The following is a 26,873-nucleotide window of genomic DNA, read 5'->3' as shown; positions in this document are numbered from 1 at the left end:
AAATACAAAGATTTTGAATGCACCTACTTCTGGGATGGTAACATAAGTTCAAAGAATAAAAGGACAGTGTATTAGCAATTGGCTGTTTTATCAATTCTGGCAAGATCCTACCTAGGGAGAGAGGAACACTGGCATCTGGGCCTTTCTTAGGGAGTCAAAGGCCAGCAACATACCACACCTCCTCTTCCTCTCGGCAGTCAGCTGGTTTCATCAGGCATAGGTATGCCTAAGTAAATCGGTGGTAGTGACAGTGGGGGGTAAATTGTAAATTACCTGAAGAGCCAAGGCAGTTATTATTATTCTCTTGTCACAATTCAAGAAACAGAGTCTGAGAAAGTTGGGAACGCCCCCCAAATCATTTACTATGAGGTAGAAGTGAGGCCTGGATACAGCACTATCAGATTTCCATCTGGACTGCTACATCACATCACATAGGGGAAGGCTGGTCAGCCAATTGAAGTCCCATTTTATTCCCCTTGTCTCTAGTCATCTCTCAGCTGGGTGTGGCTATGTAACAAATCTGGCCAGAGAGGCTTAAATCTGCCACAGGGTTCTTGGAAATGTGTTTGTTTTCTCAATGGTGACACTCCTTCTCTGTGTCCCTTCCTTTTTTCTCTATGTAATGGTGAGAACTGAAATAGCCATTATGGGACCATTAGGGAATGGCCAAGAGAACTGCCCTAACCTTAGTCTTGACAGAGTTGAACTGCTGAATTAGCAGTACATCTACAAAACTCTGGATATTTCTTTCAGAAAAATAAATTTAACTCACTGTAATGAGGTTTCCAGCTACTATCTAATTGATAAACCCACTTAATGCCTTTTCTGGTGGAAATTAGTTGGCCTGATTAATATTACAGTCTTAATTTTCTTGTGTTTCAATTGCCTAAAACTCCTTTATCTATCCATCCCTTATTTTCAGTACTTCTGGGCAAACTTAATCTAGGTATGACCCAGGTAAGCAGCATATAGTTGGGTTTTGTTTTTAACTCCATCTGAGCATTACCTTAATCTCAATTACAAATCTAAAAAATACTAAGGCTATTTCAATACTACATAATTAACATCATCTGTAAGTCACACTGAATACAGAACAATATGAGAATATTTCATAAAAAATCAAGAACACAGTTCTTCATGGGACATTAGTTACCTATTAATTTTTTGCCTGATCCAAATCCTTCATAAACCCATATATGACCCTGACAGGCCAAGGGTGTCGACTTCATCTGGAAGTTGATAATATCAAGGCGAATGATGTGATCTAAAGGGGCTAATAACTTCCAGTGGCAACTGTGGCACAGATAAAAGAAAGTCAGGAATGATTTCCAAATGAAACATAATGTTATTTACTTTGATAAAATAAAGTCAGGAATGATTTCCAAACGGCACATACTGTTATTTACTTTGTTCAGAATTTTATGTATCATTGTTACTGACTCGATCTTTGTGCATGGGTGAAAGAAAGATGTTTACTTTAAACTGTAACAATTAAAAAATATTTCTAATATCTAACTTATCAAAAGCGTTAATTAAGTTCACCCATCATGGCAAATGGTTGGTCAATCACATGTACTCCTCTAAATTCTATTTGGCAATCTGTGAGTTAAGGATCTACTTTTGCCTGAATTTGCCCTAAACTCCCCTAAATCACATAAATTTACTTGGGATTGATATTATACCAATCTTCACTCCTCACATCACACTTCAAATTTATTCTCTTGTTTAATTCAAAGAAAGTTCTCTATTTTGGCAATTTAAGAATCATTTATTGAGTACCTAATATGTTCTAGAAGATTTTATGTACATTATTTCAATCTCCAAAACTCTTTGACAGAGATGTGACTTTCCACTTTACCTAATAAACGATCCCTTCTTTTGAGAAAGTGCACAATTTATCAACAGGGATAATCTTACATTCAGTTTTTGTATAGGGATAATCTTATGTTCAGTTTTTATATGCTGAAGGCCTTAGAGCAGGGATTACTTCAAAGGCTATTCTTCAAGGAGAGGAGGTGGAAAATAATGATTAAGCAAGTGTTGCAGTTTGTCAAGTGGTCATTCCTTCAACATAATAAGCATCCCTTCCTCACCTCATAGTGGTTCTGTGAGAGTATCTTGGGATCTGTATGATTCCTCCTGGTTCAGTCAGAATAACATCCTCATAAGTGGCCACATGTTCTTGGTTTGAACTTTGGAGAAGTTTGGGAGTTTTACTGCCCTTTGGACCTAAATATTTTTTAAAAGGCCATGAAAATAAAATTAATTTTTGAGAGGCTTATTATATACCATTTCAGATCAGTCACTTTTTCTCTCAGTTTTAGAAAAAAGTTAACAGGAAGTGGCTAGCCTCACTGAAAAGTCTCCATCAGAGAGCAGTACTTTTCTTGAAATTATCCTTGGGGTAGACTTAAGTCAATGAAAGATAATGTGGAAAAACTGTAAATAATGCTAGCTCTCTGCACAGTTCCAACTAAAAGCAACATTATTTTTCTTTAATGTTTATTTACTTATTTACTGAGAGAGAGGGAGGGAGAGAGAGAGAGAGAGCGCGCGCGCAAGGGAGCATGAGCGGGGGAGGGGCAGAGAGAGAGCAGACACAGGATCTGAAGCAAGGTCCAGGCTCTAAGCTGTCAGCACACTGTCCAACGCAGGGCTCAAGCTCATGAACTGTGAGATCATGCCCTGAGCTTAAGTCGGATGCTCAACCTACTGAGCCACCCAGGCACCCCAAAAGCAACATTCTTAATAAAGTTTTTTAGGAAAACTCTTTCACAGGATATGTACACTCTTCTTTATTCCTTATTGAACTTTTTCCCCAAATCTATCTCTGCAATACTTTTTGGTGCCAATGAGAAAAGGTGCAATACTTTTTGGTGCCAATAGCTTTCAGTCACCTTGTTCTAAAATGCAATCTAATAACTCTGAATTGCATAGCATTTACATTTATATTGCTAGTATTTCATGTTTGTGTAGTTTACCTTAGAAACTCATTCTGAACTTTTATTATATTACTATAAAGAAAACTGATACAGAGATAATAAATTATCCAACCAACTAAGAGTTGGTAATCAACTCTAAGTAGATAATCAACCAACTAAGAGTTAGAACCCTAACCTTCTGATCCACAGAAAAGACCCTCTGTGGCATAAAATCACATCACAGTAAAAAATGTCGTCTTGAAATGAACGTATCTTAGCCACATCCAGAAATCATAATTCTGGATGATTTACAAGTCAATCAAGTTATCCTCTGAGCAGTTTCTCTTTTGAATCTGCACCATTCTCAGATGACTTAAAGAGATTTTCTTTCAAACACAAACTCCCCACAGAAACACCACCTCTTATGAAACAATATATGCTTTGAAATATTCCTAAAAAGAAAAACACTGATTTTTAACTTTTTAAGTTTATAAAATGACCAAGCCTACCTTGGACTCTAAAGACAATGTAACTTATGCCCAAAGCACCTTGCACAAGGGAACGAAATGTCACCCTCACCAGTGGTCCAGAGCTCATGAAAATCATCGGGTAAAGCCCTCTTCCACATAATTCACCTAGTTAAAAAAAAAATCAAATCTAGTAAAACACAAGAAATAAAATTTTTAGCAGTTTCTCTATTTTAAGAGAAATAGAGGATTTATTCATGAAATATTTGACATGTAACATTGTGTAAATTTAGAGTGTACAACATGGTGATTTGAAACATTTATATATTGTAATATGTCTGCCATTATAGTGATAGTCTCTATCACCTCTCATAATTACCATTTCTTTTTTGTAGTGAAAATAATTAAGATCTAGTCCCTCAGCAAGTTTGATGATTATACTACAAATATTGACTATATTCACTATACTATGCATTGGATCCCCAGGACTTATCTACTAGTTATCAATGAAGTAGGAATTTATTCCACTCAACAAAATGAGGAAACAGGGCTCCAGAACTCAAGTGACTGACCCAGAGTCAGACTGGTATGGTGGGGAGTCAGGATCTAAACCCAGGACCATCAATCTAGTATCCAACATAGTCAGCTAGGTCATACTGCTCCCTTAAAGGACAGTAGGGAGTAAATTACTTCATCTTTAAAATGACACTGATATGCCATGTTTCTTCTAGCAAAGTAATCTGCTTATAAAAATATCTCACTATCAGAGATCCATGATGGAAAACTTTCTACCTGAAAATGTATTCTTTCTCTATAGTTAATCTTCTTTTGATGGCTTTAGTTTGAGAACCTGAGTCTAAGATGTAAGGGAAAATTATAATTCCAGAACAATTCAGAGGGCTGATTAAGGAAGGTGTGGGGACATGTGGGTGGCTCAGTTGGTGAAGCATCCAACTTCAGCTCAGGTCATGATCTCATGGTTCGTGAGTTCGAGCCTGGCATTGGGCTCTTTGCAGTCAGCACATGGAGCCTGCTTCAGAGCCTGTTTTCTCTCTCTCTGCCCCTGTCCCTCTTGCTCTCTCTCTGTGTCTCTGTCTCTCTCTGTCTCTATAACAAAAAAATAAACATTTTAAAACGGTGTGAAAAGAACCTGGGTTTCTTAGGATCAAACTCATCTATATTAAGAATAGGTCAGTATCATTCTATTATGCTTGTTTAAAAGTCAGACAGGCATTTTCTGGGTACACTACAGACAACTGTATGGTACCAACATCCCAGATTCTTCTCTTTCTTTCCATTTCATTTTCCCCCTATCTTGTCTACTTAATACATATTTTATTTTATTATTATGTGTCTACTCCCCATTAGAATATAAGTTTGATAAGGGCAGGGATTTTTGTTTTGTTTTGCTTTTTGTCCATATTTCTCACTATTGAACCTCACTACCAAGAAAAGCCGGTCTCTGGTCCTTGCTAGACTCTCTTCACAAGTATTTGTGGAGCAAGAGAGGGAAGAGATTATATCCGAGAAGAAGCAAAGAACAGAAAACATTACATGGCATAACGGGTTAGGGTAAACGATGTTGAAATACTATTTGAAGAATGATCAAATACTTATTTGTAGCAAGTAGAGATCAATGCAGCTCTGGAATGAGTGAGTTGCTGGCTCCCACAGGGAAAAAGATAGCATTTTACAGTACAGAAGAATACTATCTGGCTTGAATAAGGGGTAATACCTGCTAGCTATCACCCAAAGAGACAGAACTACTCTACAAATTTCAAACTGACAATTTCATATCAAAGAACTGCTAGGTAGGAAAATTATAGGGTTTCCTCAGTTAATCCACAACAAAGACAAGCATGGTTTTCAATAGGTTATAAAGATAAAGGTAAGTTTTCCCAGAAAATGTTTCTTTTTATATAAGAATCCAGTGTATAAGAGATTGCTACAAGTTGGAGACAAAATAACTTTTTCTTAAAGAAAAAGATATAGTATCACTTTATCATATGAGAAAAATACCCATTTCAGGAGGATTAAAGAAGTTTGTAATTACATTTTTTTTTTCTGAACTCAGAATGAACAATGAATGTTCAAAAATAAAAGCTCTGAGGGGTGCCTGGATGGATTAGTTGGTTAAGTGTCTGACACTTAGCTCAGGTCTTGATCGCAGGGTCATGAGTTCAAGCACCGCATTGGGCTCCACACTAGGCATGGAGATACTTTAAAAAAAAAAGGGGCGCCTGGGTGGCTCAGTCAGTTAAGCATCCCACTCTTGATTTCTGCTCAAGTCATGATCTCACGGTTCGTGAATTGGAGCCCCATGTCCGGCTCAGTGCGGAGTGTGGAGACTGCTTGGGATTCTCTATCTCCCTCACTCTCTGCCCCTCCCCCGCTTGTGCACACACTCTTCCTCTCTCCCAAAATAAATAAACATTTAAAAATAAATAAATAAATAAATAAATAAATAAATAAATAAATAAATAAAAGCTATGTGGTAAATCAAAGATCAAAGGTATATACAGATGGATTTAAACAAATAAACTTTAAAAATTTTTTATGTTTATTTATTTTGAGAGAGAGAGAGAGAGAGAGAGAGAGAAGGGGAGGGTCAGAGACAGAGGAAGACACAGAATCCAAAGCAGGCTCCAGGCTCTAAGGTGTCAGCACAGAGCCTAATGCAGGGCTCAAAGTCATGAGCTATGAGATCATGACCTGAGCCAAAGTCGGACGTTCAACTGAGACACCCAAGTGCCCACACACACAAATAAAATTTTAAATGTTTACATCAACATAGAGTAAAAATTAAAGACAAATGGCAATCTTAGGAATAAGTACTTGCAACTTACAACAAAAGGAAAAATGTCTCTATGTATAATAGTGTTCATAAACCAATAAAAAGAATAATCCTCAAAAATAGATGGTAATAAGTAAAAAACGCAAATAACTAACCAACATATGAAAATAAAACTCCATTAATGATAAGAAAATGGTAAAAATGCCTACTAAATTATCACATGAGTTATACATATGCATGGTGAAAGATACTCCCATGTATTGCTAAAGGCAGTGAACACTGATTTAGCCTTTCTGAAGAGCAATTCAGCAGTATACACTTGTGCTGAGTCTTGAGGCATGACATTAATTTAGGATGATACAGAAGGGGACAAAATAGCAAGATCTTTGTTTTCCTGGAGCTTTTATTTTAGCCAGATAAATAAAGAAGATGATTTCAGAGATCACGGCTACAAATGAAATAATTGGCCTAATAGAACTATGGAAAATGACTATGGAAGGGAGTGAACGGTGCTACTCTAGATAAGAAGTCCTCTTTGAGGAGGTGACATATCATCCATTCTTTCACTCATTCATTCCCTGCCTTCTATCTCACATACTATTCGAGGCACTGGAGATTCTTCAAGTGAGACAGTTTTAGTCTTCAGAAAGCCCTCATTCAATAGAGAAAACACAAACCACAAACATGAAAAATAAATCATAGTTAGAAGACAGTAAATGCTAAAGAAGAGTTGAGGAGGGTACTAAGAGGTACTGGGGTAGGAGGTGATGCAACTGACAGCAATTAAGGGAGGACTCATTAAGAAGGTGACATTCTAGTCAAGACTTGAGGGGAGACACAGGATGAGGAGTTCTCTAAACCGCTAGGAGAAGTAGCTGGTCAAGGGCCCTGGGGCGAGAATGGGTGTACTTCATCATGTAAGTTGGGGAGCAGGAGGTAAGGCTGTGGTAAGGATTTTGGATTTCATCCTAGCTACAAGGAGACCTTGAGCCTTTTTTTTTAAGCTTATTTTTTTTAAGTTTATTTATTTATTTTGAGCAAGAGAGACAAAGACAGAGAGGGAAAGAGAGAAAATCCCAAGCAGGCTCCACACTGATAGTGCAGAGCCTGATGCAGGGCTCAAACTCACAAACCATGAGATCATGACCTGAGCCAAAATCAAAAGTCAGAGGATTAACCTACTGAGCCACCCAGGCACCCCAACCTTGAGCTGTTTTAATCAAAGCAGATGGGGAAGGCAATCTGATCACAGGAGAGAAATGTACAAAGTGGATAGGCCAGTTAATAGCTTTTTCCACAGTCTAAATGAGATAGTATTTATAAAGATTCCTTAATAAATGTTTGTGCCCTCTATGTCAATGATTTAATCTAGGAGTCTATCTCAAGAACACAGTCTCACCCTCAGAGCAGTTTTCTTGGCCTCCCCATACTCCTGCATCCAGTGCAGGCATGTATGAGTACCATACCTACTCACAACAGCATACACTTATTTTCTTCCCAGTCTTCCCCATCAACCAAATTACTTCCAGAACCTTCCCATCTCCCTCTTGACTAAGAGCCAAAGAGCCTACCACACCTACACAAACAAGAGGTAGCAACTTTGTTCTGTTGAGCAAAACAGGTTTGCCTATACATGAAATGCAATGACAGCTGATGTGTTATTACCAAATATTTTTAATTCTGCCAGATTAGGGGCATCTGGGTGGCTCAGTTGGTTGAGAGTCCAAATCTTGATTCTGGGTCAGGTCATGATCTTACAGTCTGTGGGATCGAGCCCCATGTCGGGCTCTGTGCTGAGCGCGGAGCCTGCTTAAGGTGTTCGTTCTCTCTCTCTCTCTCTCTCTCTCTCTCTCTCTCTCTCTCTCTCTCTCTCCTTCTGCTCCTCCTCCCCCTCATGTTCTCTCTCTCAAAATAAATAAATCAACATTAAAAATAAAGAAAGGGCTTTAATCTATTTTGCTTTATTTTGACATCTAACACCTACCCCATCTGATTTTTAACCATCTTAACTCTTCCTCTCTCATATACATTTCTGGAATTCTTGCATGGTTCTGGTATATTTGAAGAAGTTGAGCTCTTTTTTTTTCTTGTTGAATGCACACACATGCACATACTCACACTCAACCCCTAGTACACCTGTTTTGTGAAGTCAAGTTTTGACTTTATAACAATATGAATAATATTATGTGTGCCTGAAAAAAAAGGCATGCCTATTACAAATATCATCAACATTTTGGTGGTATTGTTACCCAAGCCAAGCTCTCTTGATTGTAAGCTGCCTATATAGAAAAGGCTCCAGCACAAAGTTTAAATGCTAGTAAGGATTACCTGACACCCTTCTCTCACTGTGGCTTTCTTCATAAATAGTCATAACTGAATCTGGACACATTGGAGACCCAGGGAGTGACAGATATTCAACCATCATTTTTGCCATACTGCTTGGTGAAATTCTGAGCACCCAGGAACATTCCAGTTTTCCTCTATAATCCAGTGGATATCTTGGAGTTGAAAAAAAGCCTCTGGGCTCCTCTAGCTCCACTTCAGAATAACAACCTACAATTCAGAGCACACAGACACCAGGGACCAACATAAACAAAGCAAAGCAAAGTGAGGTTTTATCACAAACAAAAAATGTAGGCTTGCAAGAAGAAAATTAAAACTTTATTACTCTGTTACATGTCCTTGGATAAAAATTATCATCCCATTTAATGTGTTCTATTTTCTTGAAATGAGATTGTAGGAGTAGAATTCAAATCATCACTATTCAAAATTTCTTTTCACTGAATCTTTTAAACGCCTTAGAAGATGCACAATGGATATGCACTCTCTACTTCTACCAAGTTTTCATTTCTTTTTTTCTTTGAGATGCAACTGAAGGTCTGTTCCTAAAGCTTCACTAATTTCACTGAGCATCATTCTCTTCTTTTTTACATTTTTAAATGTTTATTTGAGAGAGAGACAGATAGAGAATGTGAGCAGGGGAGGGGCAGAGAGAGAGAGGGAGACACTGAATCTGAAGCAGGCTCCAAACTCAGAACCCAATGCGGGACTCAAACTCATTAACTGTGAGATCATGACCTGAGATGAAGTTGGCCACTTAACCAACTGAGCCATCCAGGCATCCCCTCCCTAGGCATTAATCTTGCTAGGACAAATGATTACATTCATAGAATTTGTGACTGAGATAAAAAAAAAAAAAAAAAAGGAGGATTAGCTGACTACATCTGAATGTCTCTCACTTCTTCAATTTGCTCTGAAGTCGAAGGGCACCTTTGGATCTCCAGGGATACACTTGGCCCCCTGATGCTGCAATCGGCTGCTGCTTCTTCAGGTTACACCCTTGACTTTTCCTTTTTCCCCTTTGTCTATTCCCTTGACAAAAATCCTCTGAGCAACTACAAACTGAAATACTCTGTATTCAAATAAACACATTTTAATGTATGAATATTAATTAGTACATGCATTATTATATATGCTTTTCCCTAGAGAAATTAACCTAACTGAGGTGATACACATAAATATACTTTTATGAATAGTAGGAATGAAGAATGACAGAAATTCAAGAAGGGAAATGAAATGCTACAAGAATTCAAGATTCTATTCAATTGCCTAGTCCTCTGTTATTTCTTTGCAAATTCTCCTTTTCATTTATATGGCTACTATGATATAATTTAGATATTTATAGATCTACTCTGATTTAAGAGTAACCTAACTGATTTCCTGGTCTCTAATCTTTTCCCCATCATGCCCTCAAATCCAAGATAGTGTATGAAACAAAAGAATTAAGTTATTTCCTTTCTCAAAGCAACTAAAATTTTACAGCTTGCACTGTCTTTCAGAGTCTGGCCCCAACATGTCTTTCAATCATTTTTCTTGTCCCCATGAATCCTCTATGACAAATATGCCTGGAAAAGGAATCAAATCATATAATGTCATGAATTCCCAATCAGTCACTTCTTTTTATAAATGGGCTAACAATTCCCTTGTGTAAAAAGCAAGTGGTGGGAGTGGGTGATGTTAAATATAGGATAGTCCAAACATTTGTCTCATAGAATACTCACAGAATTAAAACAAAACAGTAACTTGCCATATGTAAAACTTCTAATAACATGCATATGTATTTCTGAATATCTACAAATGGGAAACATCTTTGCTACATTTTAACATATTGGTTTTTTTAAGATTTTAATTTCAAGTAATCTCTACATCCATTGTGGGGCTCAAGCTCATAGCACTGAGATCAAGAGTTGTGTGCTCTACCAACTAAGCCGGCCAAGTGCCCCAACAATGTTCACTTTCTAATAGCCTATGTGGAACAGTTCAACAAATACATTGGTTGGTCACTATGGCCACCACTTGTTGACTGTTAAAATTCATCATGCCATCTCTATTCTAAGTGCTTGGCATGTGTTCACTTAGGCACTGATTAACACTGTTCATTTAACTCAAACCATCGAAATCGTTAGGTTTTAGGATCTTGGACCTAAGTCTGCTCTCCATCTCAACCCCAATTCCAGATTGACTTTTAATCTACATAGGACTCTGATCCTCGTCTTGTCAGACTGTACCACCCACAGCTGGTTACTCCGCCTTACTCCTCGAAGATTTTAGCAGCCATTTTCTCCACCGCTATTCCTGCCATAAATCTTGCTGAGTTCACTAGCCATACTGATGATGAGTCGAGCACTGAAGCTTCTCAATTTTTCAACTTCTTCCAATCATCTTGTTCTCCACCCAACCTCAGCTATACACCCCGGTGGTCAGCCCCTAGAGACCCAGTCCCCAGCAATAATTCCAAGCCTTCTCTAATCTCGATTTCAAGCACTGCTTTCTCCATCCACAACCTTCTATCTTCTCAGCAACTTCCAGCACTCCTTCCATCTTTTGAGACTTGCAATTCATCTACCCAACCACCTTTTCTTTGTCCCTATTTCATCTCTCACCCTCATTCACTCTTTTCCTAGTATAAATTCCAACAATATATCATTTTAATCCCTTCCTCCTACATGCGTTCAATTCCCTTATACACTTGCATACCCACTTATACACTTGGGAAAATCTGCTCTGAATTGAGTCTACTCTCTACCTGTTCTGCACCTATGTGCTAACCCTCTGTGTCTCTGGAAGAAAACATACAATTGAGCTAACTGGCCAGTTTCCCCTAAATTCATGATTGTTAATCTCAGAAGCTTTTATGTTTCCTAGCAATCCTACTACATTCTCCTAGTCCATGTACTTTGTCACTTTTTTAGAGAACTATTTTCATACTTCCCCTTTTTTCCCCTGAAAACCCCTCAAACCATCTTCCATAACCCTGTTTTGTCTTCTAAGAACATAGAAGCAATTAGAAAACTGCCAGAAGCTCCTGTCCTGCCACGTGTACCCACCCACCAGCATGAGTATTCTACCTTCCATTCAGCAGCTATGGGTGAACTACACTTTACTCCTGAGGCCAACCTCCCCTGCTGAGCACCAGATCTCATCTCCTTTCTCCTCCTGAAGGTTATCACTCCAGGTATCCCTCCCTCTCTTGTATCCTTTTCAGTCTTCTCCACCTCTTCCTAGTTCGCTACTGGGGTTGACTCCATGTTGGGTAGATGGAGGCAGAGATGGGTGAGAAAGAAGAGACTGTGACCACCTGGAAACCAAGGATGATGGTATCATAGAACTTTCATCTCCCTACAACTCTATTACAGACTCCTAATTCTCCAGCTGCAGTTTGATTTTAACTAAAAATATAAATACCATTAGCAAACAGACACTGACAACTGTGGGAAAATTAAGAGTGACTGACACTGATGCTGGCTGTGGTTATCTCATATCCAGAGTCTTCACCTAGCAAGATACCTGAAAATCTAAGGACCTTTGTTTAAGTAGAAATAAATAGATTAGAGGTCAGAATACTTCTTTGCATGTCTCCAAAATTCAAGCACTCGTTCACAGCCACAAGATCTTTTTTTTAACCTGCAACAGCTGTTATCTGTGGGGTAGAAAAGAAACCCAGACGGTCACAGTAACAACACGCCTCTCATTCAGCTTAAACTACCATCCAGAATGAAAACACAGGGCTTATCCTGTTCCAAAGAAAATCAGTAAACCCAGACATGCAATATTTTTTGCTAAATTCTTACTAGCTGCATAACAGGCTAAGATAAACATCTATCACCTGGTCCAGACTCATTGTCCATTGAAGGTGTGGGTGGTGGCAACTGTTGTCTTGTTAAGGTTTTTCTTTCATTATTCATCTGAAGTGAAGCAGTACCTGTACCTGGAGAGAACATGTTAAAAAGAAATAAATATGAAAGCCTGGAAACAAAATATACCTATGGTAAAATAGCTTCTGTCAAAAGAGAAATGCAAACCTAGGATTAAAGCTGCCTCAGGAAAAGTCACTTTTACTATCACTCTGCCCAAGGAGAATGTATTCATACAGAATTTTAATGCGCATTTTACATGTTTTAGAACTGAAATAAATGAAATACCACTTTTTGGTTTTTTTTCTTTCATTACACTGATTTCTACCACACTCGTCCTTCTCGCAAACCCACTCTAAAGAAAGAGGAAATATTTCCATAATATCTGAAAAATATTTACCTTTGATTTTGGATTGGATCCAGTCCAAGAAGACACTCACCCTGGCAAATACATCTGGTTTCCTTGTTTGGGCACAGCCAGCTCCCCAGCTGACAATACCATACAGGACAAAGGGACCTTTTTCATGTCGACATACTAATGGCCCACCAGCGTCTCCCTGAAACACCAAGAAAATGTGTTCTAGAAAACTGCTTTAATCAGAGTTCCTGCATTCAATTTTGGAACCGGAATAGCCAATAATTTATTGCTAACACATTTCTTTAATTTAAAAATATTAATACCTTGTCAATTTGTATACCTTAGAGTACTTAAAATCACAAATGAGAGAGGAGATATTACAACTGATACCACAGAAATACAAAGAATTACTATGAATAGCTATACACCAAGAAATTGGATAACCTGGAACAAGTAGATTAATTCCTACAAACATACAAACTACGAAGACCAAATCATGAGGAATTAGAAAAATCAGAATAGAACAATATGAGCAAGGAGATTGAATCACTAATCAAAAACATTCCAACAAAAGTAAAGCTCAGGACCAGATGACTTCAGTGGTGAATCTACTAAACATTTAAAGAAGAATTAACTTCAAGAGTGCCTGGGTGGCTCAGTTGGTTAAGTGTCCGACTTGGTATTTGGCTCAGGTCATGATCCCATGGTTTCATGAGGTCTGGCCTCATGTCAAGCTCTGTACTGCAGTACAGAGCCTCCTTGGGATTCTCTCTTACTCTCTGCCCCTCCCATACTCGCACTGTCTCTGTCTCTCTCAAAATAAATAAACTTTTAAAAAAGAACAATTAACTTCAATCCTCAAACTCTTCCCAAAAACTGAAAAGGAGGGAACACTCTAAAACTCATTTCATGCGGTAGAATTACCCTGATACCAATCCCAGATAAGGACATTACAAGAGAAGAAAACTAAAGGTCAACATCCCTGATGAACATAAAAGCAAAAGTCCTCAATAAAATACTAGCAAACTGAATTCCACAGCATATTAAAAGACTCATACCCCATGATCAAATGGGATTTATTCCAGTGATGCAAGGATAGTTCAACATACACAAATCAATGACTATGATACACCACATTGAATGAAAGTTTTAAAATCATATTACTATCCCAATAGTACAGACAATGTATTTGACAAAATGCAACATCCTTTCATGCTAAAAACCCTCAACGAATTAGGTATAGATAGAGCATATCTCAACATAATAAAGGTCATATATAACAAAGCCATAGCTAACCTCACACTTGATAATGAGAGGTTGGAAGCTTTTCCTGTAAGATCAGAAACAAAACAAGGGAGCCTACTCTCACCATTCATATTCTATATAGTATTGGAAGTCCTAGGTGGGGCATACAGGCAAGAAAAATAAATAAAAGGAAGGAAGGAGTAAATCAGGAAGGAAGAAGTAACATGGTCTTTATTTGCAGATGATAAGGCCTAAGGAAATCCTAAAGACTCCATCAAAAAACTGTTAGAACTAAAAGCATACAAACAAAGCTGTTAGCACTAATCAATAAATATAGTGAAGTTTCAGGACACAAAGCAAACATACAGAAATTGTTGTGTCACTACACAGTAATAACATATGAAAAAGAAATAAACAGGGGATTAAGGAATACAATTGTTGTTATGAGCATAGGGTGTTGTAAGTGTTGAATCACTAAATTCTACACTTCAAACCAATACCCCATTGTATGTTAAAAGTAACTAGAATTTAAATTAAAACTTGAAAAAAAAAAAGAAATAAAACAGTAAAGGAAACAATCCTGTATACAAAAGCATCACAAAATAAAATACTTAGGAATAAATGTAACCAAAAAGGTCAAAGATCTCTACACTGAAGACTGTAAGACTTTGATCAAAGAAACTGATAAAGACACAAATGGAAAACATACTCCCATGTTCACGATTAGAAAAATTAATATTGTGTCCATACTAAACAAAGCCATCTATAGATTCAATACAGTCCATTTCAAAATTTCAATGACATTTTTCACAGAAATAGAAAAAATAATCCTAAAATTCATATGGTCCACCAAAGACCCTAAATAGCCAAAGCAATCCTAAGAAAGAACAAAGCTGGAGGCATCACACTTCCTGATTTCAAAAATAAGTTACAAATCTATAGTAGTCAGCATACTATAGTACTGGCATAAAAACAGACACATAGACAAATGGGATAGACTCATGAGCCCAGAAAAACCCTCACATATCCAGTCAACTAATATTTTCCAAAGGAGCAAAGAATACTCCCTGAGGAAAGGATAATCTCTTCAACAAATGATGTTGGGAAAACTGGACAGCCATAAGCAGAAAAATAAGCCTATTGTACACCACTCACAAAAAATTAACTTGAAATGGACTAAAGACTGAAACATAAAGCTACAAATCATAGAACCTGTAGAAGAAAACATAGGGTAAAATGTCCTTGATATTGGTCTTGGCAACAATTTTTAATTTTTTTTTGGGTGGGGGGATATGAAACCAAAAGCACAAGCAGCAAAAGCAAGAATCAATTAAGTGGACCTACATAAAACTAAAATGCTTCTAAACATCAGAAGAAACAATCAACAAAAATGAAAAGGCAACCTATGAGATGGCAAAAAATATTTGCAAACCATGTATCTGATAGAGGGTTAATATCTAAAATATATAAAGAACTCATACAAATTGATAACAGAAACCATGCCAACTAAAAAAAAAATGGGCAGAGGATCTGAACAGGCATTTTTCCAAAGAAGACGTACAGAGGAGCAATAGGTACATGAAAAGATGCCCAGCACCACTGATCATCAGGGAAATGCAAATCAAAACTACAATGAGATATCACCTCGCACTTGTTAGAATAGCTATCACCAAAAAGATAAGGCAAAAAATGTTGGCTAGGATGTGGAGAAAGAGAACCCTTTTGCACTGTTGGTAGGAATGTAAATTGGTATATTACTATGGAAAATAATATAAACATTACTCAAAAAATTAAAAATTAACTACCATATGATCCACTTCTGGGTATATATCCAAAGGAAAGAAAAACAGGTTATCAAAGAGGTATCTGCACTCCCACATTTATTGCAGTTTTATTCACTAGCCAAGATATGAAAACAACCTATTTTTCTATCAAAGGATGAATGGATAAAAAATATATGATATATATATATAATATATATATATTATATATATATATATTTAATGGAATATTATTCATCCATGAGAACAAAAGAAATCCTTCCATTTGTGACAACATGTATGGTCTTTGAGGACATTATGCTAAGTGAAAAGTCAGACAGCAAAAGACAAATACTGTAGGATATCACTTACATGTGGAATCTATAAAAGCTAAACTCAAAGAAACCAAGAGTAGAATGAATAGTTACCAAGGATAGGGGAGTAAGGAAAATGGGGAGATCTTGGTCAAAGGGTACAAACTTCCAGTGATAAGATGAACAATTCCAAGGATCTAATGTACAACATGGTGACTATGGTTAACAATACTATATATTTCAAAGTTGCTAAGAAAGTAGATCTTAAGTGTTCTCACAAGAAAAAGATAGTAATTATATGAAGTAATGGAGGTTTTGACTAACTCTACTGCGGTAAGCATTTCACAGTACACAACTGCTTCAAATCATCACGTTACACATCTGAACGTATACAATGCTATATGTCAATTATAGCTCAAAAAAGCTGTAAAAAAGCCTTAAAACAGATTTTCTTCTTAATAAAGTCTAATTTTCAATCAGCCCCTCTTTTTTAAAAAAACTTATTTATTTTGAGGGAGAGAGAGAATGCACAAATAGGGGAGGGGGAGAGAGCGAGCACTGTCAGTGAAGAGCCTGATGAGGTTCTCAAACTCACGAACCATTAGATCAAGACCTGAGTAGAGGTTGGCCACTTAGTTGACTGAGACACCCAGGCGCCCCTCTTTTTTTTTTTTTTTTGGCACAAATGTACTTAGAATCAAACTAAATCCTTTGTCTCCTCATAAAATAAACTGAGTTGATGATATATTTGATATAGCAGTTTATTTTCTATGAAGAATCTCACAGAAGAAATCCTAAAGTGGGAATAGGGAGATAGATTCCCTAGCCTATAATGTAGAGCAATGAACATTTTCTCTGGCCCTAATTTTTTTCCTTATGAAACAAGGTTATATATACTGATGACCCCTTCGAGTTTGAAATGGTCTGATGTGTCAAGTCAGGTTTTTTCCTTAAATAACTTATTCATGCAGTACCAATACATACCAAATACATAATTTTTCAGGCAATTACAAACATTCCAGAGCCTGTCTAATTTATCTTTTATTTCCCATACCTATCACAGGGCCTAGCATACAGTAAATATTCAATCAGCAAATGGTATCTATTTATTTGAAAAAAATATTCAGTGCCTATTGTGAACTAGGCATTCGGAGCAAGAAAGAGTATCAACAAATTAGATGGTGATAACAGCTATAAAGAAAATATTTAGAATAGAGAATAAAGGCAGGTATTTGTGCATGCTTACATGCACGTGTACGTGCATGTAGTTTCAATAACATCTGAGTGGATACATGAAAGATGAGAAGAAGCTGGGTTTTCAAAAACCAGGAAGAATAGCATTTTATGCAGAATTGATATCTGGGCTAAGGCCCCAAGTTAGGCAAGTTGTGTGGTCAGAAAGTAATCAGTGTGGCTGAAATATGTCAGCAAGAGAAGTATGAAATAGATTGGAAAATCAGCAGGAACAGGACATACACCACTCTGTGAGGACAGAGATGACTTTGCAGGTCCAAGAATTTGAAATTTTAAAAACTATCTAAGATGTGTTGGGAGCGGAGAAGCACAGGATTCTACACTGCGTTGCCGAAACTCCGTGTCTCTGCAGTCCAACATTCTAGCTCACCTTCCTGGATGAGAAATCACATTAGTAGGTCCATTACCTCTGAGCACACACAGGAGGGTAAAAATCAACTACCTGATAGAAATGCTTGAGTCCATATCATCAACGTTTCTGAAATCATCTTGCTAGTAATTCAGTGTTCTTAACTGGTCCCACTTATTAGCCAGAATCTCAACTCCTCTATTTTCCTCCCCTTGTATTGGCAGCAAATTCAGTCATGATGCAAAGTGACAGTTTGATGCAGCTGAAATACATGCCCACCGAGGCCACAATATTTGGGTCACCTCTGACATGGACCTAATTCCCTCCCCAGTTCTCCTTTGCTCTCTTGATACAGAATAAGGTGTTCCCTTAATGTCAGATGCTGTCAAACATGACAGAGACAAAGAAACCATTTGTGATTTCCTTGATTTGAAGCACAGAGGAAAACCATCCCTCCAAAGGGGAAGAATAAATGCATTCATTCAGAGTACTTTTCTATTTGATTTTTATAACATGGCATTTCTGTCCTCTGGCAGACATTGTGAGTGCCCTTCCCATATTTCTCAAGTTTTCCAGTCGCCATCTCGGCCCTGTGCCTGAGGGCTCTTCCTCTCCTCCACTGCATCCATGAGACAGGTCAGAAGTGTGCAAAGTCCTGAGGAATTAACAGACGCCTCCCCCAGCAGCCCTGGAGATATGACTCTGAGCAAGTCCGGCTCCCTCACCCCTCGGATGGGACCACATGTGCTGGATTTTGCATTGCTGCAGGATCAAGCTCAGTCCCCTTACTGTGGGAGCCGACTTAATAGCACATCTTCCATTTCCTGCCTTCCCTTCCCTATACTGCCCTCCAGACTTTCTGACCAGGGATAGCTGTACTTCCTAAACAGACCATTGTACCTGAATCCTTGTCTCAGGGTCTGCTTCTGGGGAATGCGAATTAAAACACTCAAAAAAGTTTTTTTTAGAAAACAGAATCTAAGTAGTACTTGCCACCACAAAAGTGTTTAACTACCATCCGTTGATACTCAGTGTTAAGAGGGAACTTTCTTCCTTTTCACCTCACATTTTCACATGGAAAGACTTCCATCTAGCTTAACACCCAGTTTTCTCCCATTGGTTCATGTTTCTTGATTAAGGGGAAAGACTATCAAAAAGCAGCACAGACTAGAGACATATCCTCTCTTCCCTCTGTACTCTAGACCAGTATGAAATGACAGACCTGGAGAAGTAGATCTTCCCTGTAGACCCCCAACTTTCCCATCAGTTGGTTGCCTCAAATCCAGACTGAATACTGAAGGTGGGCTACAGACCATTAGAAATCCTTTTTGGTTGTATATCTAAAGTCACATTCCTCAGTTGGCTTCTTGGGTATTAAAGCTGGTGTTTTACAGTCCATTTGTCTACATTCTGTCTTCCTCTTAGCTGATTTGAACTTGCCAATAGCATGCTTGTGCAACTGACATATTAATATATATCTGCACTGCTTTTGCCTCTAAATATCACTGAAATTAAACTATTGTTTTGTGATTTGTTTTCCACTACGTATGAATAACACTTTTTCAAAGTTTCTCATTTTCTTCATGATTATTTTATTTTAATCTGAAAATTAAGAGTGAGTACATAGGAGATATTAATATTAATTCAAAACAGTAAAAAAACAGGGCACCTGGGTGGCTCAGTTGGTTAAGCATCCAACTTTCGCTCAGATCATCATTTCAGGATTCATGAGTTTGAGCTCCACATCAGGCTCTGCGCTGACAGCACTTGAAGCCTGCTTGACCTCGTGTCCCCCTCCTTCTGCCTCTCCCCTGTGCATGCTCTCCCTCTCTCCCTCTCCAAAATAAATAAAAACATTGAAGAAAAAAAAGGTTTAAAAAATAAAATAAATTAAAAAACTAAAAACCTTAACTCATAAGTAGGATACACTGACTTAGAACCCTTCTCTGCTTGTTCCTCTTTTCCCACAGCCTTACATCTCTCTGAGCACATCTTCCTTCTTGCAGGCCAGTTAGCAGTGCTGCTGTCCCCTGTGTTCTCATGGGCTCCTCGGTCCCCACCTGCTTTCTGGCCCTCTCTCCATCTCAGCAAGTGTGGAGTCAGGAACTCCCTCTTCCCATTGTCCTACTGGCGTTCCTGGAAGGGTGTGGTGTGATGCTATCAGGCACAGGCTGTAATGGTTACCTGTGGTTCTGAGCATGTCTCCTAAGGAGAGTCTCCATCAGATGAACCTGGATCTTCCTCTGCAAAATCAGAGTCATCTCACCTGACAGGAATCCTTCCCTCCAGAGGTTGCAAAGCCAGCACAGATCATCCTCTCTGTGATCCCTCCTGGGTGAGAGCGGTAAGCGTGTCCACAGAGCTCTCTTTCTAACACAAGCACCTGCAACTGCTGCAAGCGCCTTGCGAGGCCGCCACCTGCTTAAGAAACAGATTCAGAAATACAGCTTCTTAATGAAGTAAACAACACATTATGTTAAAAAGACATATTTAATTTCAGACTTCCTTTGCAGTAATGTAATTGCAATCACTCAGTTTGGCCTGAGCTGATGTTAATAAAAAAATGTGTTGGGCGCCTGGGTGGCGCAGTCGGTTAAGCGTCCGACTTCAGCCAGGTCACGATCTCGCGGTCCGTGAGTTCGAGCCCCGCGTCGGGCTCTGGGCTCATGGCTCGGAGCCTGGAGCCTGTTTCCGATTCTGTGTCTCCCTCTCTCTCTGCCCCTCCCCCATTCATGCTCTGTCTCTCTCTCTATCTCAAAAATAAGTAAAAAACGTTGAAAAAAAAATTTTTTAAAAAAATGTGTCTCACATAGGGTGTCTTCATTTCCCAAATGTGGCATATTGGTAAAGGAATACATTATCGAAAGAACAAAACCAGAAACATTTTTTTTCTAGTTTATTTTTTATTTAAAGGTTAGTGTTTCAAACATTGTTACACAAAAATTCAGAAAGAAAAATTCAGCAAGATATGAATTTGTGTTGTATAGGATGTATATGATTATATATTTTAAATGGTATATTTACAGATAAAAATATATTATAAATGTGAGAACATATTTATAAGACTTCCTAATATAAACCAAATCATATCCCCTTTTCCTCTATTGTCACTGAGACTAATCTCAACTCCAATTTGAAAGGAATAAAAATGGTGGTGCTTGCGTGATTCAGTCGGTTAAGCATCCGACTTCAGCTCAGGTCATGATATCACAGTTCGTGGGTTTGAGTCCTGCGTCGGGCTCTGTGCTGACAGCTCAGAGCCTGGAGCCTGCTTTGGATTCTGTCTCTCTCTCTCTCTCTCTCTTTCTCTGTTCCTCCCCTGCTCATGCTCTGTGTCTGTCTCTCTCTCAAAAATAAACATTAAAAAAATTTTATAAAGGACTAAAATGAAGGCTACAAGGCTAACAATGAACACTACAATACTTCTCATAACTGACCCTCAGGCAGGACTGTATTAACATGTATTCTGCATGACTTATTCTATCACTTTGGATTCATGGCTAATTTTAAAAAAGCTTAGTATTAGCAAGTACCTTATATTTGTACAGTAACTTAATATTACTCCAACCCAATAATACAACATTGTGAGGTGGGTTGTTCACATATATGATCACGTTGACCTCACACATGAAAAAAACACAAGAGTTTTGAAAATCTGATCTCACAGCACATGTGGGGCAAAACTAGCACTTAAGCCTAGGTTGGACTCTAAAGCTCGTACTTTTTAATGTATCAATCTAATACATAAATAAATTTAATGATTTTTGAAATCCTCTTTTTAGAGACCATTCCTGCCACTGGTCTTTACCATTTCTTAAAATTAAGAACTCATTTTCTCTCAGATTGAAAGAATGAATTCGCCTTTCCTAAGACTGTAAGTAAGCACCTTTCACTTGACTGGTGGTCACGGAGGTGGTGACGGTTGAAGGTGTCAGAGAATGGGCACATTTACTCAAGGTCTTGGAAGCCAGTCAGTCAAAAAAAAATTTACTGAGCATTTAGTCTATGCTAGGTGCATCTGTAGCCCTGGAGGAGAGTGCAGAATTAGGCACCTGCCGCCACGAGGCTTCCACTCTAACGGAGGAGATGTGGAGAATGATTACATACACTAACGTCAAAGTACAATCGTGTGTGATGAAATGATAAAACTGGGTGGTGCAAATGTGACGGAAGGGCAGTCCTGAGGCAGTAAAGTGATCGGAGGAGGGTGTGCCGTTCTGCGCTGCGAGCAGAACGATGAGGAGGCAGCTGGGAGAAGACTGAAGCAAGAGTGTTCCAAGCTTCAGAAAGCAGAACAGGTCTTGTGTTGAAGAGGAAGAAAGAAGGCCACAATGCCTGAAGCGGACACAGGGAGGAAAGGAAGTTGGAGAGGTAAGTGGAGGCCAAATTACAGAGTTTTCCAAGTCAGGCTAGCAGTTCAGACTTTATTCTAAATGGAAGGAAGGAAGGAAGGAAGGAAGGAAGGAAGGAAGGAAGGAAGGAAGGAAGGAAGGAAGGAAAAAGAAAAAGCACCAAACAGTATCAGCTGAACCACGCTGATTTTAAATCCTAGCTTTGATAAGTACTAGTTATGGGATCTTAGCAAGTGACTTAAATCTCTTGAGCTATAATATCCTCATTTACAACACGGGGAGGATAAAACCTTCTCATCTGGTGGTTGGGCAGGTTTGAGGAACATGCAGAGTGGCTGCAGGTGGCACAGTAAAGCTATGCTTGCAGACAAGCAGATCCCAAATAAATGACACACAAACACAAGGAAACCATCTTCTACAGTGGAAAGAGGCAAAACGCAAACATCAACACATTCAGATCTGCCAGTATTTTGCTGTGGCTTTAAGAACTCTACGATCTAGACCAGCAGTCAGCAAACCACAGCCAGCAGACCAGTTCTGTGCCAGCCCCATCCCCAGACCTCCTAGTAATGACGTGTACACTTTGAAATGGCTTCTAAAAAGCCCCAGAGTAATATTTCATGACACATGAGTATTATATGAAATTTAAATTTCAGGGGCGCCTGGGTAGCTCAGTCGGTTGAGCATCTGACTTCAGCTCAGGTCATGATCTTGCGGTTTGTGGGTTCAAGCCCTGCTTCGGGCTCTGTGCTGACAGCTCAGAGCCTGAAGCCTGCTTCAGATTCTGGGTCTCCCTCTCTCTCTGCCTCTCCCTGCTCACACTCTGTCTCTCTCCTTCAAAAATAAATAAACATTAAAAATTTTTTATTTAAATTTCATAAATAAACTTCTACTGGAACACGACCACATCCATTCTGTTAGATGTGTATGTCTATGGCTGCTTTGCACTACAATGGCAGAGTTGGATAACTGGGACATGGAACATATGGCTTGCAAAGATGAAGAAACGTATTATCTGGCTCTTTACAGATCTAACGTCCCTATAATAAGTCACCCTGAAGGAAAACTATAAAAGTTCATTCTCTAATCACCTATGACTAAATAAAACATGGGTTCTATCTTTCAGAGAGAAGAAAGGCTAAAGCAGGTATTGCTTGGTATCATTTCCATGCCAAGTTTTTTAAATTAGCAACTGGCAATAATGTTTATGCAAAAGTAAAATGTTCACCTTCACTAATGCTTCCCCATCCAGTCACAGCACAGATCTCAGAGGAAAAGAGTGGCTCCGTGCTTTCTGGGAGAAACACCGGCCTCACGACAGAGTTGAACGCCAGAGGAGAGCTCAGTTGTATTAGGGCGATGTCAGAGTCGAAGCTCCGGCTATCAAAGTCTTCATGCACCACAACGTACTTGGCCCTTCTCACCTGTATCAGTGGTGAGCAAGCGAATTACAAGATAAAGTCAATGAGTCAAACTACTTCTTTGCATAATAGTCCAAAATAAACCTTCAATCTCTGTATTGCCATGCATCAGCAATGAAGGTGGCTCTGTACTGAATTGAAAAGGGCAATCTGTGTTTGTAATTTGCAGGAGGCCATGAACTTTCTGAGGACAGTCCTGGAGAAAGCAGGCTATGTGGACCTTGTACACACACTTGAATTTACACTTCCTGACCTGCCTCACTTAATTCTCTGATGTAATTGTGAGCTCAGATTTTATATTTTTTTTTATTGAAAAAAAAGTTTTTGAATGTTTATTTTTGAAGGAGAGAGACAGCATGAGCAGGGGAGGAGCAGAGGGAAAGGAAGACACAGAATCCAAAGTGGGCTCCAGGGTCTGAGCTGTCAGCACAGAGCCCGACACGGGACTCCAACTCACAAACCGTGAGATCATGACCTGAACTGAAGTTGGAGGCTTAACCAACTGAGCCACCCAGGGGCTCCACAGATCGTATCTTTAAATGTTGATACATCTGGTAACTGTATAGGGACACTAGGAGATGGATACCTAATTACATATTTTAGCTAAAGGTATTCCCCAGCATGTGATAACACTTAGGATAAAGGCAGAATGACCCTTCAAAACATTTCTCACCTGCTCAGTTGATTCCTTCAGGGTTCTGTCATGGTCCCCAGCAACAATGGTCCAGAAGAGTGGATTATTTTTCCTGGAGAAAGAACAAGAAAAATTTGACATGAGGAGTCATTTTTTTTTACCATTTGATCTAACCCCATGGGGCTCTACCAACACGCACTGTGTTTAGCTCAGCCAAATGCCACTATTCCCCTGTCTGGTGCCTTTGTGTGATCTCCTGCCTGGGAAGGTACACCACACCTCCTGATCTACCTGTAGAGTTCTTAATGATGCATCCTGCCCCTTTATTTTGGCAATAAAATGACCTTGGAGCCCCTACCAAATATCATCAAACATTATTTTTAAGTTGAAAAGTTAAAAAGAAAAACTATAGCTTACTTTCATTTCACAGTGATATTAAGAATACATAATGAGGTAGCTTCTGGCCTATGTTTTACTGTTAAAAGTAGCCAAACATTATCTTACAGGAATACATCTCAAATTGTTTTCTTTTAGCAAATCACCAGAATTAATGGAACAGAGGTTAAAAAATTTATCAGTTCACAAAACAGGTAAAACTCACCTATGGCACCTATGGGATTATTTTGGGGAGATGATGATTGGAAGAAACATAGGGAGCTGCTGGGTGTTGGCAATATTTTGTCTTATGATGTGGGTACTAGTCACGTGGGTGCTCACTTTGTGAAAATTCCTGTAACTATAAACTTGACAAAAGGATGTTTTAAAAAATTTTAAATCAATATCCATTAATCTGCCACATCAAGATTTTCAGCTGAAGAAATATGTGAGGAAAGAGTCCCTCGATTGTCACAAATATCACTTCAGCTTGGAGATTCTTTAATTTTCCAAATTTTACTTTTTTCCTTAGGAAAAGCAAGGTTATTGAAATTATTTTTTCAATACGCTTTATTTAAAGGAAAAGTTTCTTCATATACATGGGCATCTTCTGTCTAGTCTTAACCATGTTCATTTCAATTCCTTGCATGATGAGTCTGACTTATTCATGTGTTTCAATATGACTTATTAAAGGAGCCTACTCAGGTAAAGTGCTTGGCAAATACCTTGCAGATGGTAATGACTCCATAATGGTAGCCATTATCAGTGTTATTATCTGCCACGCACTCTAAGTGAAGGATTAAACTTTATTTTCAAAGTCACCCTCTAAATTATTACTTGATAGTAAAGAGACTTATTTTCTAAAGCCACTCTACTTCTTTAGATAGAGGATAGCGTGCACAAAGGAATGAAATTATAAAAATCATGGTATAGTTGATAATGTAGAGCACAACTTCTAGTGAAGTTTTATGTGCAGTCACCAAATTTCCTTTAATTTGGTAGAAAACTGTGTAAAAAAATTGTTATGACAGAACAACATACATGTTATGAGGGAACAGAGTCTGAGTTTTTCCAACAGTAGGATAATAGCTCTAAGTAGCAACTGATGGATTTCTCCATCCTATCTCCCCCCTTGCACACAAATTTCATTTCTTATATCCTTAGGGTCTTATCCCCAATCCAACAATGGGACATATGCCACTACTGCTTTGGGAGAAGAAATAATTACTGCTGAATTACAGAAAAAACAGTGGCTGAAACTTAAAAAATTTAGGTCTTTAAGAAAAATTTAGTCTTTAAGACTGAAAGATTCCAATGTAGAATTGCAAAGTGAATTTAGTTCCCTACAGGAAAACTCTCAAATGAGCACAAAGACCAGTGTGAAGTCAGCAAAAGAAAAATACCAGTTTTCCCTAACTGTGGAACATTACCTGGGAACTTCTTACAAACACAAATGTTGAGGCCCCACACCAGACTTATAGATTCAGCAACCCTCCAGGTGATTCTGGTTTATGCTAAAGTTTGAGAACTAATAAACTAATATTAAGAGCAACCAGTGCCAGCGAAGCCATGGGAGGTGGTCCAACGTTGCTGTTATCCTTAATGTCTTTGGAGTGCTACCCAACACTGTGAAATAGGCTGGCACCTAGTGCCCTTCAGCAAAAATGATGTCTACTTCAGCTCCCACACTTTGCAGATCTCCCCAGCTGGCTTATCCCACATGGCAAACTTCCCTTATCAATGGATTTGGATATGTGGAAGCCCTCTTCAACAGAGGATGGAGCCCTGGGTGTCTACCAAGTCAATGAAGATGATCCGGGAGAAACAAGTCCATGAAGGAATCCACTGCAGAGTTCCCACAAAGGCAGAGTATGAGTGGAACATACCAATTTTGTTACTCTGGCCTATCAAACACTTCTGGTGTAAAGAGCCATATACTCCAAGGAATAACTTCAAAAAGACATTTCTCTGGCGAAATAAGTCAGGCAACTATGAAGAGTAAAAGAAAAAATGAGGCACACAGACATTTTCTGTATCATTATACATATAATGATACAGATTTTGTGCAAAAAATAATATATATGGTATATACAAATACTATAAAATAGACTGTGTGCTTAAATATTAGTGGGAAATCATGGGAATGCAAGCTGGTGCAGCCACTCTGGAAAACAGTATGGAGGTTCCTCAAAAAATTAAAACTATAACTACCCTATGGCCCAGCAATTGCACTACTAGGTATTTATCCAAGGGATACAGGTGTGCTGTTTCGTAGAGACACATGCACCCTCATGTTTATAGCAGCACTATCGAAATGTTTATATCGACATGTTTATAGCAGCACTATCGAAAGTATGGAAAGACCCCGAATGTCCATCGATGGATGAATGGATAAAGAAGAGGTGGTATATAAATACAATGGAGTATTACTCAAC

At 38.5% G+C, this 26,873-nt stretch overlaps 1 protein-coding gene across 1 annotated transcript in view; it reads right to left on the bottom strand.

Annotated features, from left to right (window-relative positions):
• OVCH1 (ovochymase 1) overlaps positions 1–26,873 on the bottom strand; it is a gene marked incomplete at its 5' end in the record, with an annotated part of 61,385 nt that overhangs the window by 4,864 nt on the left and 29,648 nt on the right. The window contains 9 exons of the mRNA XM_058682240.1: positions 1,154–1,293; positions 2,094–2,229; positions 3,431–3,556; positions 8,511–8,735; positions 12,349–12,450; positions 12,777–12,933; positions 19,923–20,074; positions 23,237–23,432; positions 24,103–24,175. Coding sequence (XP_058538223.1) covers positions 1,154–1,293; positions 2,094–2,229; positions 3,431–3,556; positions 8,511–8,735; positions 12,349–12,450; positions 12,777–12,933; positions 19,923–20,074; positions 23,237–23,432; positions 24,103–24,175 — 1,307 coding nt within the window. The remainder of the gene's footprint in view (positions 1–1,153; positions 1,294–2,093; positions 2,230–3,430; positions 3,557–8,510; positions 8,736–12,348; positions 12,451–12,776; positions 12,934–19,922; positions 20,075–23,236; positions 23,433–24,102; positions 24,176–26,873) is intronic.

Source organism: Neofelis nebulosa, chromosome 8 (assembly GCF_028018385.1).
Source record: "Neofelis nebulosa isolate mNeoNeb1 chromosome 8, mNeoNeb1.pri, whole genome shotgun sequence".
Lineage (NCBI taxonomy): Eukaryota > Metazoa > Chordata > Mammalia > Carnivora > Felidae > Neofelis > Neofelis nebulosa.
This window is presented reverse-complemented; position numbering and strand designations above follow the sequence as displayed.